The sequence below is a fragment of the Egretta garzetta genome, unplaced genomic scaffold (assembly GCF_000687185.1).
Source record: "Egretta garzetta isolate BGI_Z169 unplaced genomic scaffold, ASM68718v1 scaffold397, whole genome shotgun sequence".
Classification (NCBI taxonomy): domain Eukaryota; kingdom Metazoa; phylum Chordata; class Aves; order Pelecaniformes; family Ardeidae; genus Egretta; species Egretta garzetta.
This window is the reverse complement of record NW_009260493.1, coordinates 3,046,866-3,065,498: the sequence shown is the minus strand read 5'-3', so window position 1 is coordinate 3,065,498 and position 18,633 is coordinate 3,046,866. Positions and strand designations below refer to the sequence as shown.

General features: G+C 41.6%; 1 protein-coding gene across 1 annotated transcript in view; it reads right to left on the bottom strand.

Moving 5' to 3' along the window:
* The window catches only part of SYNJ2 (synaptojanin 2), a 56,068-nt gene that overhangs the window by 2,283 nt on the left and 35,152 nt on the right, over positions 1–18,633 (bottom strand). Inside the window, exons 14-25 of the mRNA XM_009644304.2 lie at positions 16,715–16,907; positions 14,838–14,996; positions 14,462–14,618; positions 12,337–12,454; positions 10,085–10,303; positions 8,811–8,889; positions 7,389–7,557; positions 6,849–7,001; positions 4,070–4,204; positions 2,776–2,888; positions 1,933–2,041; positions 395–597 (exon numbers count right to left, since the gene is read on the bottom strand). Coding sequence (XP_009642599.1) covers positions 395–597; positions 1,933–2,041; positions 2,776–2,888; positions 4,070–4,204; positions 6,849–7,001; positions 7,389–7,557; positions 8,811–8,889; positions 10,085–10,303; positions 12,337–12,454; positions 14,462–14,618; positions 14,838–14,996; positions 16,715–16,907 — 1,807 coding nt within the window. The remainder of the gene's footprint in view (positions 1–394; positions 598–1,932; positions 2,042–2,775; positions 2,889–4,069; positions 4,205–6,848; positions 7,002–7,388; positions 7,558–8,810; positions 8,890–10,084; positions 10,304–12,336; positions 12,455–14,461; positions 14,619–14,837; positions 14,997–16,714; positions 16,908–18,633) is intronic.

Here is an 18,633-nt window from a genome sequence, read left to right as displayed (position 1 = left end):
AACCTGAACTCAAGCAGAATCCAGAATCCAAAGTGAAAGGCTGAATCCCTTTATAAGGTGGGGTCAAAAGTAAACCCTGTGACAAAGAATGGATGAGTCTTAAATCCTGACAAGGTTTAGACAATCCAGAAGAAAATAACAGAATCTAAGAGAATGGACTGACAAATAGGAAAGCTGAATACAGCTGAGTAAGGAACTCAAGGCTCTTCTTCCTTTCTGATCTCCTAGAATATTGTTATGCCTTGGTGACTACAATACATAAAATCATTTTATTGCCTGCTGGCTAAGAACTTTAAATGACCAGACTTCATGCAAATTGTTTTAACAGTCCATGCCTCTTGCCAGCATTCACACTGTAATGGAGGCTGGATGCATTTTGACGCAACTATCTTACATTTTCCACCTTGACTCCGGCCCTTTGCAGAGGCACTGGCTTCTTCGTAGTTGGAACTTTGGGTGGCGGGCGATGGGGCACGAGCACTGGCCCTGCCGGCGATCCTTGAAATGACGCTGACTTTGTGATGCTGGGAAGAGGCTCAGGTTTGGTGAGCATTTGGTTTTTATTTGGAGCAGGCTTTACTGCATCTTCCTGTAGTCCTGAAAAGCAAAACCAATTAGCATCTTGGCTTGACCAGAATGTAGATTCAAAATAATTTCCTTCACAATTGTTTCCTAAAATGTGCATGACTAAAGGGAATGTGCTCAGGCCAGGGACATAAGTTTTAGAAATAAAACACAGACCTTTGGAACACCATCACATTTGTAAGAGGTGGTTAGGAAAAAACTCCCCCATCTCAAATAGTTTCATGCCAAAACAGCAGTGCTGTGCCACCGTTTGGACAAGTGGATAAAACACTGGCTGGGAGCTCAGGAGTACTGGACTCAAGTCCCAAGTCTCCTTCTGCCTTGGTTTCCTTACCTGGATAATCAAGATAATGACACAGAGCATGTCTTGTACTTTGGGAAGAACTGTAAATGCCAGCTGGCGGTACAGCACGAGGGACTGCAAGTGATGCTGACCAGACTACTTTCCTTACCAACACCGAGTGGAATGCTTAATGTGAATTTCAAAATTAATGGAGAGTAAATCTGATTTAAAAAACAAACATACAGCACTCTTAAGGAACAAACATCAAAATGCTTTTATGATATTTCTAATTAAATTGGATTATTCCAAACTGCACTTGCTCTATTTACAAATGAAAAGGGGTGGTTTTCTCCTAAAGTAAGATCCTTGCAAACTCAGGTAGCAATCTCAAAGCCGTGCTGTGTTCTTTCTCACGAGCAGAAAGACTACTTGCAGCCGTGGAGGGTATATTCACACTGCCTAAGTTTCAGTAGCTAAGCTAGTCTCCTGCTCTAACTTGCCCTTGCAAGAAGCTTTCTTCTTCAGGGATTAGTCAGAGAGCCTAAACACAGAGCAGCCTTTTAGCTTAGCTATTCAAGCTAAAGCGGTGCAAGCTTCTGTCTAGGTTACAACTAGACTTGCTGTCCAAATGTGAACAGAATCCAGGTTATTTCTCCCACGGCTGTATTTGCTCTCTAGTTCTGCTTGGAATAGCGAGCATTCACCAAATAGAGCAGCAAATATCCTTTATGGAACTCTGAGCTAACACAGGCACCATTGGTTTAGTAAGATCCCATCTTTATCTTAATTTTTCAGACTAAACCTGGACGTAAATAACCCAAGGTGCTCCTAGTAACAGGTTCTACAACAAAGTATACAACTTGAGTCTTCCTGGAAAAAAAACGGTTAATATTATCAAACTGACAGAGAACACCATGTACCATCCTGCAAGAATGTGTACATCAGTGTTCAGGTGAGCTTCTGAATAGAAATATGTGCATCTGGGCTATGATGGGAAGGATGGATACACCTACAGTTTTCTTTATTTAAAGATTTTTAGAAGTCAGTTAGAAAGCTGTGCTCACCTCCTTTAGCTTCCATGAGACATCTAATAGCTTCTTCTGCTTCCTCAGCTGTGGTGGTTTTGATCTGCTTGACATTGTAAGGTTTACTTATTCCAGTCCGGACCTTAGGCTTTAAAAAAAAAATAAATATGAGAATGAGTAATCTTGAGAGAACTTCTTTTTCTGGTACACCTGTAATCTTACAGCTAAGCTTGTACACCTGTGGAGTTCTAGTTTTGCCAGTGGCTATTCCTCTATCTATAAATACTACAAAAACGGTGGGGAGTCTTTGGGCAGATACTACATCTTTGTTACCAGCTGACAGACAGGCCCATGGCTCACTGCCACAGCTGTCCCTTAGCCGTCCCTTGTTCAATACGTTACGGTTCTCATCCAACAAGACAGGCGTGGGGAGGTGTTCCCACATTCCCGTCCTGGGCTCCTCAGAGGGCTAGGGGCCTTGTTGGCAATGGTCAAGACTTTTCCTGTGTGCTGGGCACTAGCATGGCCCATCAAAAAAGAGGTGAGAAAAGAACTAAAGCACATTGTCGTCATGTTGAAAATTCAAGTTAGCATCTGTCAGAAAGCAGCACATGAAATAAACCAACAGTGCCCCGGTCTTGCACCATTCTCTCTCTTCCTCTTCGGCCTTTCTAATTCCTAGCAATTTAATAACATTTTTCTGGTGCCCAGCAGCTCCTACAGTCTAGTATTATCACCCATTACAACAAGTTCATCTTAGCATTTCCAGCTCAGGCAAGTGTCCTTGCATGACAGGCACGTCATGTACGTGATGCTCAGTGTCTGTGTAGATGAGGGAGATCAGGACAACGCTAAGTGGTCACGCTGAGCAGCAGGACTCACTGGCTGCTGAGGGGCTCCGGGCAGCAGCTTTGCCATTGCCAGGATGGAGCAGGCGGAGTGGCTTCCTGGAGAGGGGGAACCATCTGAGGGGGACTTCTTGCCTGATGTTCCAGCTGAAAGGGGAATAAAAATGCCTTTTTACTTTCAAGAGCTGGTACAACATTTTATCTGCAATGGAGCAAAACCACTGTGCTTTGAAATTGTTTGTGATAAATAAAAGACTCTGTCACCCTCCCTGCTCCTCCAGGGACAGACATATTAGGCAAGACCTTCCTGTAGGACACCAGGGACCCTGAGTCCCTCTGCCTGAGTGCCAAGAGCAAGATGCTTTCATCTAGGAGGAGTGAAAAAAATCTCAACACAGGACAAAATGCTGAAATCTTGAACTGTTTCAGGAAGCAGTTTCCTGTTAGTCTTGCTTTCATTTAATCAATTCAATAACCTCAGCTGAACATTAACATTGCATTCCAGGCACAGAAATACCAGTGTTGTCACTTCTGTGCAACAGACTCAGAAATGAATGGGAATAACCCTGAAGAACTCATCTCCCAGCAGTGAGTCTGACAGAACCTTTAATTTAAGGCTGGAAAATATATACAGAAGAGAGACTTTTGGACCGCAAGAAAAATGTGATGTATAGCTTGTGTCATACAGAAGGCAAAGATGATTATGCTGATCTTGCAACCAGCATTCATCCAGAAGTAGCCATAAAAAAAGGAGCAGCAAAGCACTGATGGCATCTCAGGTGGGTAGAGCTTAGGTAAAGAGCATCACTTCCCCTTTTGTGCCTTACTGAAAATCACAAGCTGCTTTGCATTTCTTTCATGAACACAAAAGCAAGCATGAATTGCTTGCAAAGCAGGAAAGAACAAAAACTGTCCAGAACAAGTATTTTGTCAGTTTTTTAAGAGGAAGATTACAATTAAGTCAGGAAAAAAAGCCTAAGAAAACACTCAGTGACTTTGGAAGTCAGCAGGCATAAATACTGGTATTTATTTTTATTGCCACAAAGTGGATGGTCAACTCACTAACCTGAGTGATGAGTTAGTATGAAACGTATGGGCCATTCCATCCTCACTAAAGGCATTTTTTGTGGAGTGTCTGTCATCCTAAAGAAGAACTTCTCCCATTGCTAACTGCAGCCCTAGTCAGGCTGAAACAGACTGGGAAGCAAGTACAAGTACTTCAACAGCCTGACATTTCAGAACAAGGTATGACTTACTTTGTCACCCAGAAATGGCAGGCAAAACCGTTCAGCTGGGGCCAACGCAACATTAAAGGAAGTTAAACTCACCAGGAGGGGGAGGTCTCTGTGGCGGCTGAAGTGGCCGAGGCCTGGTAGGAATGGAAAGAGACCTGCTTGGAGGCCGTCGGCGGCATTCCCCACTTGCCTCCAGCTCTCGCTTCAAATCAGCCAGGTCTGAATCATCTAGGGAAATTTGAGAAAGTATCCATATTAGATACCCGCTGGGTGAGATGCACCAAATCTGGGTGGTCAGGAGAGAGGCAATTATGAATGGCAAGCCTCAACCAGATCTCTCAGCAACACGACACGGCTCCTCTCGTATTACCCTGCTCTCCCCGAATGTCTCCCTGCTCCCACTCCAGGGGACATCTACCCTTTTATCACACACTTCTCTCTCTCCTTTCCCAGCATTTATCAACTGTTTGTGCTGACACAAAGACTGCCTGCATCTGATTTCAGGGTTACTAGTCACCTTAGATTCCGAGCTTTTCACCAGCCAGACTTGGTGGCAACCTGCTCTCATTCAAACTGTGTCACAGCAGCCATGAGGAGGCTAGTCACGGTGAATACCTCACTCTCCCTTCCTGAACGCAGGAATTCCCTCTGAGGATTAGATTTCCTTGCTCAGAAGAACTGTTTTTTATGCCAGAGAAAAACCTGTCTGAATGGCTCGCTCATCACAGCTCTGCTTTCCAGCAATGTCTCTTAACAGGTACACCTGCCTCAATCTGACAGCACTTGGCTGCACCTTACACGTCCAGGCTATTACACAGCTTTTCATCCCGTCTAAGCCTCTCTGACAGCTGGAGAGGTGAGGAGTAGGGATTGCTCCCAGGCTGCTGAAGTGAGGGCTTTCACTTCAGTTCTCTGCCCTCCCTTCCCTGCCCAGACACGCAGCTCTGTTCTTTAGGGCTCCAAAATCCACTGGGTTTAGTTTTGTTCCTGTGGTTTCGAGAGGCTGGGGAAGGAACTGTGATAGAAATAGTCTCTCATACTTGAGGCATTTTTACACAAGTTCCTGTTTTTCAGAAAGCTGTGCTCTGCAGGGAATACTGAGCTGCCTCACAGTTTCCTACTCCCACTCCGCAGCGGATGGCAGCCACAGAGACACAGCCTGTGATCTACCCAACTCACCCTCCCCCTTTTCTCTCTGCATTTTCAACACTTCTAAGCTGCAGATAGAGGCTCATCGGTAGGATCCAAGGAGTCATACAGGGGCCCAAATGCACGGCTTGAAATTCCGGCCATAACACTGAACACAAGACAAAAACCAGCCACCACCACTCTATCCCTTCCCCTAAAAGGCTGCTGGTTTTAGGCAACGGGAGGGGACATCAGATTTGTGAGGCTATGCCCTTCTCTGACCTCAGAAACACACACATACACACTGTTCTGCCCTTCACTGGTTTCCATCTGTGTCTAATACCAGCTATACAATCATCATACCTTCGCTCTCCATCCGGACATTGTGCCGTTGACCACTACAACTACACTATGGAGGCATCTGAAATTGCAGAGACTTTCAAGATGGATTGAATATATCATATTCTGCGTTGTGTGAGATCATGACCCCGCCTTGATCTCCTTCAAACTATACTTTATAATCTCAATTTACTTTGTGATATTTTTTGTGGAGAAGAGTTCGTGTGGGTGAAAAGAATCGCCGCAATTCTCTGTAGCTTAATGAATCATCACACAGTAGGCCAGAGGTGTTTGGAGGGCAAGGCATCCTATAATACAAAGTGATTGGCTTCAGAGTATTTAATAATGACAGATTACTCCTTGGCTCAGGGGTTTCTGGGTTTGGCCACGCTGCACCCAGCCTATGACTCAAGGTGGGCAAGAAAGCTGTACGTCTCTGATTGTTTGGAAAATCTGTCTGTGTAAACCTACGAATTTCATTTAATCTTTTTGAACTCTACTTCTGACTCAACCTTTGAAGGTATTAAAGTTTTCACTTTTACATCAGAAGACAAAGCACTTCTGAGAGAGTGCAGAAAGACAGCTACTGAATCACTTGCTGTCATGATGAAGTGTTTAATATGCGATCCAGCCTGTCAATGCTTGGTCACCGAAGCATGTCCCGATATGAGACCACCTCTGGCTTGGCTAGTTCCTGCTGCAGTTTTTATCTGCATTCTCTTACAGCTTTGTCTTCTTTTTACCAAGTCATTTCACAATAATGCGCAAACAAGCCAGTTGACCAGGAAAAAAGGTAACACATTTATGAAGCACTAAAAGAATGAATATACCTGTTCTGTGAACCTCGACTTCTTCAGAAATAAATAAAACAGGAACAAAGGAGAAACTTTAGGCTTCTCTGAAGTAAGTAATTTGAACACAACAACCTCCTGGACTGTCCAGCGTACACCTGACTTCACTGCCACAGCTATGGCTCAAAGGACAGCCCATCACTGAATCAACAGGATTCCTTTGGTTTGACTGTGCTCTGGCCCTCACCAATAAGAAAATAACAGACAATTTTTTGTTGTACGCTCTGGTGCCAAACAACATCAAATGGATAAAAAGACTTAATTTCTCTAATTTCTATAAAAGGAAACCAGCATTTTTCAGCACTCCTGCCTTGCCCTGGGCTAGAGAGAAGGAGGATCTGAGCTTTATTATGTGTATTTCTGTTATGCCTGAGGGCCTCAGTTACAGTCGCTAACTCAAGGGGGGTTGAGCACTGTATGAACATGTACCAAAAAGGTAATTCTTATCTTTAGAGGACCTACAATGAAAATATAAATGAACAGGGAAATAGAGATAAAAGGAGAACAAGCAACAAACCTCCAGGTCTTACTTTAAAAAAATGTAGATAATTTACCTTTACACAGCTGTGGGGTTTGTCCAGCTTTGTCTGAATGACCTATGGGTGTGAAATGTCCACAGCCCTCAGGCATATCTTCTGCTGTCTCTGCTGCTAGGTGTTGACACAAAGCATCATCTAAATCGTCATCTTCGTCCTCCACTATATCGCCTGAATTAAAGTATTAGATAACAAAGACTTAGTGAGCAAATGCATTCTCTGTCTCTCTCTACTACCAGTCAATGAAAATAATATATGTGTTGGGCAAGCTTCTTGTGTAACCCATGTGTTTCATTACAGTTTGTTTCTACACAGACAACTGTACCATACATTGGATTTGCTAACATACGTTATAACACTAAATTGATAGGATGATCTAAGCAACAGTTCTCTGCCCAGGCACAGTGCCAGGTCATGGCTTTAGTTACAATCCTCTTTTTAAGAAGTGTGGCTTCATTACAAATTAAGATACCACTAACACTTGTACTGCACATTCTCTGTGCAACCAAAGTCAGCAAAGCAGTTTCTCACAACTTAGCTCAGAAATCTGCTGCTCACCTTCTGAGTCATAGTCCAAACTTGAGAAGTCAAAATTTTCTTCCAGAAGGCAGGAGTTTGCCGTGGGAGACATGGGGGCAACGCTGTCCCGTTTTCGAGCAATTTCCTCCTGAAGGCCCTTTAGCCAGTCCTTGGTCTTGGGCCGGATCTTTACTGTTCTGCCTCTGACCTAATGCAAAGAAAGAATTGTTTTCCCCTTGCCAAGCAACTTCACAAAATGAGAACACCTGAAGGGAATAAGCAAGTGCTGCCAGTCTATTGTAGAACTGCTTCAGAAACTGATATAACTAAAGATTGGGAAGCTAAATGAAAAGGAAGCACTCTTCCTATCCCCATAACCAGGTTTTCAGACTGTAACAATATTCTCAAAAGAAAATCAGCTTCATAGCTCGAAAGCACTGCTGCTGCACGTGGGAAATACTTGAGAAATAGGTGAAACATCAAATATCATCAAAATGATACTGTGATAGTATAGTGTAAGAGGCTTCCATTTTTGAGTCAGTAGCTTTAAAATACACAAAAATTTTCTACCTGATGCCATCTGTAAGGAGACTCTCTACTCAGAAAATCCCAAATATGATGGTTGATGTATATGGAAAGTATATTATTAAACAGATTAAGACCACAGCTGCTTATATATGTTGCTCCATGACATGTGGGGTGAGATGTATCCAAGGCAGCAGCTTCAGCAGCAAAATTACTTTGGAAGTCCCTGAATCAGGTTCCCAGCACCTTCACACATTGTACACACACAATTACATTTCTCTGTGCAATAAATTACATCAATGAAATGAGCCAAATTAATAGATAAAACTCCAAATATGAAAGAAGAATGAGGGTTAAATCCATTACTTCGATGTTAAGTTTATAGTGCAGCCCCACAAACAGTTTTGTCAGCATAAATGAGGGGGTTGATGAATTGTAGAGTATGTGTGTGGGAAGGAAGAGCAGGGATTGGGACGGTAAACGCCTACTGCTAATGCTGAGCTTGCCATGGAGGCCAATGAATCATGTTGTTCCAGCTTGGCAGAAGGGGTTTATTTGATACACTTAAGAGAAACAAAAAAATCTCCAAACCACAATCGTGAGGATGCTTTGGCAACAGTATAAAGTCACACATAGCTCAGGAGAACTGCTTCAAGTGCCAGAACAATGACGGAGTCCATGTATTCTGCAATGGTATCGGAGGCCAAATACTAAGCACTGCTTAGGAGCTCCAAGAAAAGTCAGCTCCTGCCCTCCTGAAACTGAAATACTGCATTAAAAGCCTCAGCAGCTGTGAAAGCTAAGGACTTTGTGAGCACCAAGTTTCTTTAAAATAATGCTACTTGATTTAGCTAGAAACTCAACTACCTCATTCTAAGCAACCACTTTTGATAAATTTGTTATGAAATTATTATGATATGTTTGGGAGAGTCTTACTTTGATGCCATCTATATCCATAACACGAAGAGCTGACTTGCTGTCTGCAAATGTCACCAGCATTTGACCTCCACTGATCCTAGTAAAAAAAAGGCAGAGGAGAAAAAACAATGCATTTTACTTTACCATTGAATGAAAAGCATGATAGCTTTGTACAGCTATGTATTCGGTTTTAGTTGTGTTTTCCTCACAACTCTTGTTTTTTGGGGAGGAGCAAGTGATCCCAGTTGGGCTCTTCCCAATCCCAGCTGGGCTCTTCCGCTCCCCCATCCTCCCTTGTGTGACCCCAGCACCCCGCCCTTTACTGGGTCACTCCTGAAGCAGCAGTACAAACAACTCAGCAGCTGTTGGCAGGATACCTAGTCTGATATCCACATGCCCTCTGTACTAACTTCCATGGCTCTGTATATCCCTCACCTCAGAGGACATGTGATGTTCCCGAAGACTAATATACCATCAAGCTCTAAGGCAATTAAAAACAAAGCAAAACCAAACCACCAAAGCACGTTCTTTTCTTGCTCCTTTTCTTCACAAGCAAAGTGGTGCTACTGTTCCTCCAGGGCTGCTTTTGAACCCTCAACTTTTATTTGGTACTTCATGAAACCATACAACAACAGGTCATCAGTTTCCTCCATTAAGAAATGGGTCAAATACAACATAAACAAGTTCCTGGTCTTGTTTCCCAGATAACTGTCAGGACTTTCGCTTGTATTTCTCAGAACAGAAGTCTCATAGCTATGTTGGAGCCCTGTATAGAACCAGCTAGAATGAAATTAAACTGCTCTGCCAGAAGGTATCACACTCTCCCTCTCACACTGCGAGAAGCTGTACTATCAAAAAATAGGCAAAATAACCCCCAAAAGAAAGGAGAGCCAGCCAGGAAATCCTAGTAAGTGTGAAAGAGTGCTGGAAGAGAGCAGACCTCCTCAGAGGAAGTGAAGCAGGGCCCCAAGGACCCACCAGCAGAAGCAATGCATGGAAATGAGGCCTGAATCTAAAGGTGATGATTCACATCAAAGCCTCTGCTTTATGGCACTGTACTGAATAACCTCTCCCCCACTCAGCCAAGAGAGCTGTTAGACTATTTAACAGGTTGACGAGAGGTAAAAGATGTTCAAAATACTTGTATTCAATTTCTAATGAAGCACTCAACATGCAGTAAAGGAATTCAGCATACTACTTTCTAATACAAAGTTCTTTCTGTCAGGACAAAAAGGGAATTTCTAGTCTGTGTTTTTGAATAGATGACATGCCATTTCAGATCCCAAACTTACCTGACCAGAACAATAGTGCCATAATCCTCAAACATTTGCATAAGCTCTGTACGCAAGTCCTCAGGAAATTCATTTTTCTCTTCAGGTGTTGGTGACAGCAGAGTTACCACTACTGTGGCATCCAGTGGTCCCTGGAAAGATGACACTTCCTGGAAAACACTCTCACGGGCAGCTTGATTAACTTCCTGAACTTCCACTTCTACAATAGCTAACACTGGCCTATGTGAAATAAATGAGAAATGCTTATTTAAAATTAAGATCAAAATCAACCAATAGGAAATTCTTATACAAAATTAAAATTGATGTGAAGCAGTAGGGCAGGTAAGAACTTAGTTGTGTGAAGGACAAAGTGTTTTGTTTAAAGTCTATACATCTATGATAATTTTTAACTCCACAATGTCAAATCTCATTGCAAATATTTAATTAAGCGTGGTATACCTTAGAAGGAAGTGATTATTATCTATGTTCTACACAGAAAGAGAAGCAGAACAAATTACTTAAGGTCTCACTGCTAAAAGCACTGTGGCTGGCAAGACAACCCAGAAGTTCAGAGTCTGGTGGATTGTTCCATCTTTCCTGCAGTGGAAGATCATGCCTTGAGCACTGTTAATTATATTTACCAGCCCTGCATTAGCTGAATGTAACAGCGAGGACAGACCATAAAGCAATTCAAGTAACAATTGTGTGTAGCACTTCTGGCAAACCTGCAGTCTAAAAATACCAGGATACTTCGCTCATTATCAAACAGCTGTCTCCCAAAACATCTATAGATGGGGAAGGCAGTATATTATTTTCTGTTAGACAAGGCCACATAAAGATGTCTTCTTCCAGAAACTAAGGACAAGGTACTCTTAAGTGTATAATGTGGTTATGCAGCAAACATATGTCAATCCATCACATTACCAGCAGTCAACACCACAAACTTGCTTCTTCAGCCGTTTCTTATGAACGACCTCTCTCTGTGTTAGATCTAAATAAAATTGAGAAAGCTGTCTGAATGAGTAAAGCTCGCCTCATCTCAGTGGAGGCAATCCACATTCTCAGATTTCCACCTGCACATACACACAGAGCAGTAACTGGGATGGCTGCTCTTCTATGTCAAAATTGCTGCCTCCTACTTGCAATAGAGCAGGCTCTGGAATACACTACCAGAACATACGAAAGCAACAACAGCACAGCTAGAAAGGAGTTGTACAGGGGAAAAAATGTATAGGAAGTGTTAACTATTTCTATAAGCATAGTGAATCATAATACATTTCCATACATCACAAAGATATAGCTAGGCCCTTTTTCCAGCACAAACCTTGGGAAAGCAAACCTGCTGAATGTAATTAAAAAGCAGTTTTGCAGTCAAGTTTGCTGAAATAGAAAACCAACGTACAACAGCCTTGTTTCACAGATTGCATCCTCAGGGTCCTGTATAATGAGTGCAGCAGTTCCACTGTGCTTTGCGGAACACAGCAATGTCAAAGCCTTGACACAGAGAAATTGATTCTGGAGGAATACAGAACAGTCCTCGCATGCAAGAGCACCATGAGAAGCGCAGAGCCAGCTACTGCGGGTCACTGAGCACTGCTGCGAGGAACAGTATTGTAGCGTTTCCATAGGGCATGCAAGGGTTGAGACAAGGATTATTCTGAATGCAGGGGAGCTTTCAAGGTGTATTTATTACAGAATTTGTCTCAGAGAAGTGAAGTGGCGGCAAGTTTAACACAGAAAGGTCCTTTATATTCCTGAAGAAAAGTTAGTGATATGGGCCAACCAGAGGCACTGGTCTTTGTTTTTTCCTCCTCCCATCTCCATGTCTAAGGGAAGCCCAGAAGCCCCACACTTCACTGCTCTGAAGAGGTCACACCTGGCCCTATGTACATGGCTTATAGCTTTTCAGGCCATGCAGTCTCAACCTCCTCCTCTCCCACAGCAAGTTGAGTGGGAGTCCATCAGAGCACCTCAGAGCTTTCCAAACCCAAGCAACAGAAAGCCCTCAGTTTTCTATACCTGTTGCTGCAACTTACCCTACCCTTGCTGAGATCACAGTGCAGCAGAACTCAATACGGGACCGTAGATACTTGCACCATAGTATAAAACCCACCATGGGGGGGAAAAATCCAAAGCCCAAAGAGATACTGAACACAGAAGAAGGGTGTAATTCCTGTTACAGTCAGACTCAGTCCCTCATTCTGAAGGTGTAATTCAGTATGACACACTTTAACCCAGCAACCCTTTCTCTGATTATTTGCTTAGGACTTTACCTGTGGTCAGATGCTTGCAGCTCCGCTCTCCCATAGTACATCAAGGCTCCAGGGGTCCAGGTGTGCCTGACTTTAGTATCACCATTCAGATCACTGTCTAGAAGATTGATCTCTCCAGCTATGAAGCACACAACATGATTTAAAACTCACTCAAAACTAGTTTTACTAACAGTTAAAAAGCTATTTTATTAGGATGCATATCACAGACTCTAGTAATGGGAGGTGGGGTTTTTTTGTTCTTTTACATACCGTTCAAAGAGCTTGTATCCTAAAATATTTACAAGTCAGGGGCTAAGAAAAAAAATACAGAAAGGACAGGGAGTGCAACAGAGACAGCTGATCACTAGAATAAGACACCTGCAAAATGGTTAATCTGAATGTCACTCAATCAATTACCTGTACAATCTGGGTTGACACAGTCATTTTAGTATTTTTCCTCCTGCCCCATTGTTGAGCATAGAAACAGACACTGTACTTGCAAAATACACTGCAAATCTGAATACACAGGGACTGGAGAAATAATGCACAAGAGATGGGAGAAAGCAAACCCATGCAAATCCAACCTCCTAATACTTCTTTTGCAATGCATTAAGGTGGCAGAACGTGCTCCAGACATTATGCTAGCGTGAGGTATTATATTGCTGTCAATAACAGAAAAGTTTTTAGGTCACTGTTTGGGCTAATGGATAACTATCTCTTTTATGTGGAGCTGAAAATGCGTTAACAGGGAATATGGCGTTTCACCTAATCACTCACACTGGGGCTACACTTTCTTCTCAGAAGGCAAATAGTCCTCTAGCAGCAAAAAGAAGCAAGGCAAAAGAATTAGAGCTGGGCGGCACCAGCACTAAAGGAGAGGAACTCTGGCAGTGAACTAATTAGAAAAGCTTTGCAGGGCTGGGAAGGTGGGAGAACAGACAAGGGGTCAGTTATATACCCACATGAGCTAGCTGTGGGAGGCCTACAAGCTCTAAAGAAAGCAACCTGCCTCCATGCTTGCAGATGAGCTAGACAGGTCCTACATTCTGTGCGTACTCCATCAACTAAAGCCCTCCCAGGGCAAGCCTCACCATGCAAAATAAGGAATATGCACTGGAAATCCTGAAGGGTTTTCTTTCTCCTAAAGTGAAAACAGCCAGCACAAAACGGCTGTTTAACTTCCTTATTATGTCTCATACATATTTTCTTTTCTGGATTACATCTCTATCAGTGATTTAAGCTCCTCATTTTACTTTATTTTTCATTCCTTAAATAAGAGTGAATAACTCTGTATCATGTTGACAGGTACTCTCTGATTGCCCTAGTTTTGCTTTGCAGTTTTTACATTCAGTGTGCTCATGGTATGACTTGCATTCCAAGCAGTAGTTCCCAGGCACATGAAAAATCACATCTGCAGGCAGAAAACAAATTAATTCTCCAGCAATTACACTTTTAATATGAATTTGTTCACATTTTATAAACATCAGGAGATAGATGTACCTGCAGACTGAGAGAGTGGTTATGAAAACTGTCCTTGGATACGCAAAGAAATACTTTGCATTTTGTTATTGTAACATTTGAATAACAAGTGAAAATAGCCCTTCTGTTGTGCTGGCCAGTCATGATCTCAAAGTACTTTTTAAGGACTAGTTAATGAAACCTTCCCCAATTCCAGAAACTAACAGGAACATTCCTAAGAATTAGCAAGGCAGAAGAAATTACAGAAAAGTGCTTATACATCTACTGAGAACAACAGTTATAATGATCTAGCTGTTATAACACAGGGATTTTATATGGACTAATGATTCTGTTGAAAAGCAACAGAATAATTTCTAGATTGCTACAGCTGGATTGTTTTCGGTTCCTCACCAAGCTCCCGGCACCTTTTCAATCTGTAGCATAAAGCCTTTGTTCACAGGCTCAAGAAGAAAGGGCTTTCTATCTCTGCAAGTTATTCCAGTGAAGCCAGAAGAACATCTGCTTGAGTAAAGCCACTGCAATTTGACGAAGCCTACCGGACACATCTGAAGACAGCTCTCATCCCAGGACTCACTAACACTAATTCACTACATCAAATCCCCTTATTTGGGGGTTCTGGGTGAAATCTAAACCAACTTTCAGATAAAGAAGGAGGAAAGACACGCACCTGTTTTTTCAAAAGGCAGTTTCTTTCTCCACCAAAGCACTCTGTCAGTCCAAGCTGGGGTTCTGCACTTATCACTTGTATCATAAGCCTCTGAGCCAACGTCGTATTTATATGTTGGTCCAAAATTAATAGTCCCTTCATGGAAATCTTTAAAAATCTATGAAAAGAAGTACCATCTCTTTGATTAAGTTACAGAAGAAGTAGGTGCTATTGTGACATATGAACTTCCTTGCAAACAAAAAATATCCCAATTTTTAAACAAATTACTACATTCATGTACTACAAACAAGGGTCTGAAAATGCAGCTTTTTCACTCTCAAGAAATTAGACCAAGCCAACATGCAAGTAATCAAGAAAACGAGACACACTGCCTTACTTTTCCACTGGATTTTTGCTGTTGTAATTGATCAAATTCCAAAAGTGTCTTCCAGTCTTGACGCTTCAGAAAATAAAAGACTTCCTCATATGTTAGATCAATGCGATAGTTAAAATCACCACACCAGAAGACATAGTCATGGGAGAACACGCTCCATCCCTAGTTTAGAGATACAGAAGATTGTTAATATTAAATCACATTCATGAAAACATCTTTTAAATGCACTGAAATGTACAACTCTGTGTCTCTGAATTACTAAATACTGGATCTACTTGCCGCATTCTATTTATTAAAATCCATCTTGTGCTAGAATGGAATGGTTCCTTTACTGTCTTTTGCATCCCACTGAGCTGAATTTTGTAAACAAGAGTGTCAGAGCCTGACCCATTTCCTGAAGGCATGCCTAAGCTGGGACACAGCTTTATATTCACAATTTGGCTATCATGAATATTAAAAATATGTATTTGTTTTCCTAACACATTTCACAGACATATATTTACATATTCTAAGTAGAACGCAAAATGTGCTTCTGGTACCAAAGCACATTGAGCAACAAAGGTCCTGAGTAAGAACAAGCTCCACATTTGATCTTATGAGCACATCATAGTTTTGTAAATGTATTGAAATAAAACGTCAATGAAAATTCACTCCAATTCTAAGTTTAACATCCTATCCTCTAACCAGTCTTTTTTTTTTTTTTTCAGTTAAGCTATAAACCTCTAAAACCCAGATATTTTTAAAGGAAGTGTTCCAGAGCTGTGGCTGTCACAGCACTAGAGGGCACTCTTTATATGCATTATACACACAAGGTACATTTAGCTATTGTAAATGTAAAGGACGTAAAATAGTTAATGAGGTATTAGAAGGAAAAACTACCGTAAGCACAACTTTATGGCCATTTGGAACAGATATTCTATGCAGGACGTTCAGACTGTCAGTATTAGCTCTTACATAAAACAACTAATTGATATGCTGCATGTGCCAAGGCTCTAAACCTTGCAAACAGGGAGTTAAAATTTTATGCTTTGCAACCTAAATGCCATTTGTTGCTGACTAACCAGAATACACAAACTGATCCATTCCCTCACTGGTTTAGGACCTCTCCAGAGAGGTCTGAGAAAGAAAGCATTGTGGAAATTAAAGCAACCAACATTCAGGGAAGCAAAGCACTGCTACAAATCCCATGGGGTATCTACTGGCCTGAGGAGATAAGTGTGAAATAAAACACTAGGGTTATTGATTTGACACGATTTAGGGGAAACGTTATTCATACAGACCAACAGTGCATACTTGCCACACTCTGAGAAAAGCCAGCAGTCCCTTGACAGTGACACGTTCATGAGGACAAAATGAAGGGAACAGAAAGTACCATATCAGTGACCAAGAACTGATATCGTACCTGAGCAGGAGCAGGTAAAGCACTGATGTACTGAGTGACACGGATGGTCTTTTAGGAACCCTTACTAACTAGTGCCAGCAAGAACTATCGATATCATGCTCTCCAGCTCCAACACCAGTCACCTAGATCTTATCCATGAGGCCTTACAGATTTGTCAGTTAAGTTGCACCATTCTGAAAGATCTATTTGAAAAATGTTCAAAGGCGAGGACTTTTCAAGCACTGCAGCAACTATATTTTTTGAAAGGCGTAGAACTTTTGTAAAGCAAGTGCTGTATTGGGTGGTGTCTGGTCTCCTGTGAAACATGCTTCCTTTTATTTTTTTTTTTCACGTTTTCTTTACCATTTTCTTTTATGCCCATTCTTCATGGCACTGAGATGATGACTTTGACAACCTGTTGTCAAAGACAGCCTGAGACCAGCTGTAAAGATACAGCCTTTATCTCCAATGGTTTTAGCATACATACACCAACACTTACCATTGGGAAGCTGAGTTTCTGTGTGATTTCTTTATAATCTTCATTCCTCTCTTTCACCTGAGTCTGCCCAGCAGTTAAGTGACTGCATATAAAGCAGAAACTGGTACTATAGAACTGAAAACGAATGCTCACTGCCCCTTTATTTCCAGCTTTACCTCCCATTCCTGTCTTCACAGTGTCTATTGCTACATCCCTGTATTTAAAAAAAAAAAATGGAAAGAGAAGAGAGTAAAGGGCTGCAGGGACAAACGTTCAATTAACTTGTTACGACTGCAACATAAAGGAAAAGCCAGTTTACAATGCCATGTCTTCTCCCCTCCAGAAAGCTTGCTGCTTTTAGGCACATCTTTTAGTTTCTTGATGATGTTCATGTACTTATGTTTCAAATAAAGTATAATACAATAGTATAGAAATAAAACTGTTTGAAAGTATTTTCCTCCTCTTCCTGTCCCTTCCAAACAGACCAGCAAGACAGTATTTCTGAAATACTGGGAATGTCTGCGGAACACACTTCTCAAGTTTACCTCTACCATGATCTTTAAAGCAGTGACAACAACTAAATTTACTATTATGTGTCCTTTTACTTTTGAACATATGGGAATCTGTTTTTCAGACAGTTAACAATTTAATTACTGTTACTATGTGTTGAAACCCAACTTCACAGTTGGTGCCGGATTTTTCAATCAATTAAAGAGCAACAAATCATAACCCATAATTTGTTAAATCAGATGCAATAAAATCAGTGATTATTAGATACAACTGTTTATACCTAACTCCTAAAATGAGTTCTGTACTGATGACAAATTGCTTAGGTCCTCCATGTTGTTAATTACATAGTGTTTCAATGTCATGATTAGCATACACTTTACTACAGAAAGATGACTTGCTTGGCAAAGCAGACCACCTGCTCACAGGATCATTTCTCCCAGATAGCCAGTCTACTTTGAGAATAAGACCAGCATGCCTGTCTGATCAGATAAGCAAATTATGAGATCATTGTTGTAACCAACCCCAGCACCATGCATGTCCTTCCCAGTGAGAAAATTTTACTTTCCAGATAGAGGTCAAGCAGATCTGGACTCAAATATTACTGGCTTTAAGCAACGAGCAGGGGGAAAACCACTAAGTCTCATCTGAGTTATTGTCAAGCATTCGTGATCTCAATGATGCAAGATGTTCCAGGCTCTCTTTTCCTCCTCCTCTTTGTTTTCCTCTCTATTCCCCACCCCTCATCTTTTCTAACCTTTTTCCCCCCTTTTTATTTTCCTCTCTTTTCCTGACTGCAGAAAACCTCCAAAAAAGACACCCTCAGGGAGGCATCAATGTTTTCTATGAAAAGATGGGTTTCAGGCACTCTGAAAGAAGCACGTGTTGAGACTTTTCACTCTAAGGAGTTCTCCCTTTCTGCTGCCTGCCTACCCAACTGCTGACTGCTATTTATCTGACTTGCATTCATGGCAAAGGTTATGTTGAGATAACCTACTGTGCATTCAACTGCTTGTATTTCATCAATCCTTTCACTACTGCATAAGCTTCAGCTATGCTCTCACTTCATTTCTCTATTCTCTAACTTTCGTCCTATCTCTTCAATCTCTGTAAGCACAGCAGCCTTTTTTTTGCATTTCTGATTTTTGTTTTCCTTTTCTACACATGGGAAAAACTACAAAAGCGTACACGTTAGGTTTGATTACACTCTCATAACATGTAGCAGCACATTAGCAGAAAATGATGAAACTCAGTCATTAAAATCAAACTCTTCCCTTTATCTCTTGAGTTTCAAAGGGCTACATCCAATTCCTAGCAGTTTGACAGCTGCAACAGAGCCACTGTGCTGTTCAGCTTCTGATTTCCATTGAAACCATACATTTCCTGTTAGGTTACTCGAATTTCTTGTAAACCAGGTGACGAGTCAAAAACTG